Genomic DNA, 1640 nt, shown 5'->3' with positions numbered 1-1640 from the left:
TAACCATCGAATAAAGTACAAAAAAAAAAAAAAATCTTAAAAGGAGGACACACGAGCGTCTGCTAGCCAGACATGGTATTTCAAAACTGGACCGTTCAATAAGAAAGCATAAAATATTTCAATGCTCACTTTTTGAAGCACCTTGCCGTTCAGACGAATCATTGTTATAGAATTTGGTTGTCCTAGAGACATCTGTGCTTATTTTCTCCAGGGATTCATTTGTTTGCACTTCTCCAGGCTGTTGAGAAGGTGTGTCCATAGTGTTTGCAGAGGTTGTGGTTTTTTGTGCTTGTGAGTAGTCCGCGACCTCTTCCACAGCTTCTCTGATACTGGCAAGATCCTCTATTGGAGACCCGGTAGGAGACTCAATCACAGGGCTCAAAGCATCTATCTGATGTTCCTGTGATACGTCCTCATCAAATGAGAAGACATGGTTGCCCTGTAGAAATCTCTGCTCACAGTCCCCAGTGATTATTGTCATTACCGAACCTCTCCGTTTCTTTGGAGCGTCAGTTTCATCTCCGTCCCACGTGTGATGCTTGATACTGTTGGGCAATCCTTCATCGATTTTTTCTTCAGAGTTGCACAGTGAAGGTGGGATGACATGAATAAGAAGCTCCCTTTGATGGCTCTCCATGGTGTCACCTGGAGAAATTGACCCATCCAGCTCCACCATCTCCTCGTCAAAGCCACTTTCATTGACTTCGTTCAGCTCAGGTTGTCCCGCTGAGGTGCTGTCTTGATCCGTGCCATCATCGATCATCATTCCTGCAGCGACATCTGAACCCAGTTGCTCCATCTCGTCTAGCTGCGATGGCCCCTGATATTGTTCACCTCTAAAGAAGATTTCTTCTGGACTCTCATCAGACCTGGATGGATAGAATGGGTTTTTCATTGAGCTGTAAGCCTTGAATTTGGGAATACACGAGTCGGGACCGGTTGTAGAGCTTGAGCTTGGTCTATAGCTGCTGCTACTGGAAGATTTGCGGCTCCCAAGTGGACGAAGTCTTTCGTCTTCTACATAAAATCTTCCCATCCTGTCTGCTTGACAGGGAAGCGACTGCGTGAAAAACAGTGTGCCCGAGGAAAACGACTCTCTGTATGAGGGAATGCTCTCTCTGGCTTGACTCATTTGATATGTCAATCCCGGGTACGTCTTTCGTCTTTTGGGAGGAATGTCCATGTAGCCTGCAGGATGAGTTTTGCTTTCTAGGATGGCGATGCTGTTGTTGCGCAAGCGCGTCTTCCTTTCGTGATTGTCGATGAAGTTTTTAGTGAAAGAAGATCTGTTTATTGAAGCTCTGGGATTCATGAATAAGTGTTCCTGAGGACTCAAGTCGAATAGCCGTTCACAGCACCTGGACACATTTGTCCTGTTGTCCCCATCCAGTGTATTCTGGCGTGTAAACTCTTTGCACAAGGTAACCTCAGATGCTGTCTGCGTGCAGTTAGTGTTGTGGTGGTCAGCGAATCTTTCTCTGGGACTGATCTGACAAGATGCAACATTTTCTGCAAGGAAATCCAGTGCACTAGCCTTCTTATCAGCAAATTCATCAAGGGGAGGGATATCCCATAATGCCTCATTACTGAGACTGCTGGGCAGTGAGCGCTGTTTCTGATGTTGCCAGAAATCAGAGGGT

At 46.1% G+C, this 1640-nt stretch overlaps 1 protein-coding gene across 1 annotated transcript in view; it reads right to left on the bottom strand.

The window, feature by feature from the left end:
* Window positions 1-118: 118 nt before the first annotated feature.
* The window catches only part of LOC107737142 (uncharacterized), a 7800-nt gene continuing 6278 nt past the window's right edge, over window positions 119-1640 (bottom strand). The window contains exon 4 of the mRNA XM_016548581.1: window positions 119-1431. Coding sequence (XP_016404067.1) covers window positions 119-1431 — 1313 coding nt within the window. The remainder of the gene's footprint in view (window positions 1432-1640) is intronic.

Source organism: Sinocyclocheilus rhinocerous, unplaced genomic scaffold, assembly GCF_001515625.1.
Source record: "Sinocyclocheilus rhinocerous isolate Xijiao unplaced genomic scaffold, SAMN03320098_v1.1 scaffold2386, whole genome shotgun sequence".
NCBI lineage: Eukaryota > Metazoa > Chordata > Actinopteri > Cypriniformes > Cyprinidae > Sinocyclocheilus > Sinocyclocheilus rhinocerous.
The sequence above is the reverse complement of the archived record's forward strand: the minus strand, read 5'-3'. Positions and strand labels throughout refer to the sequence as shown.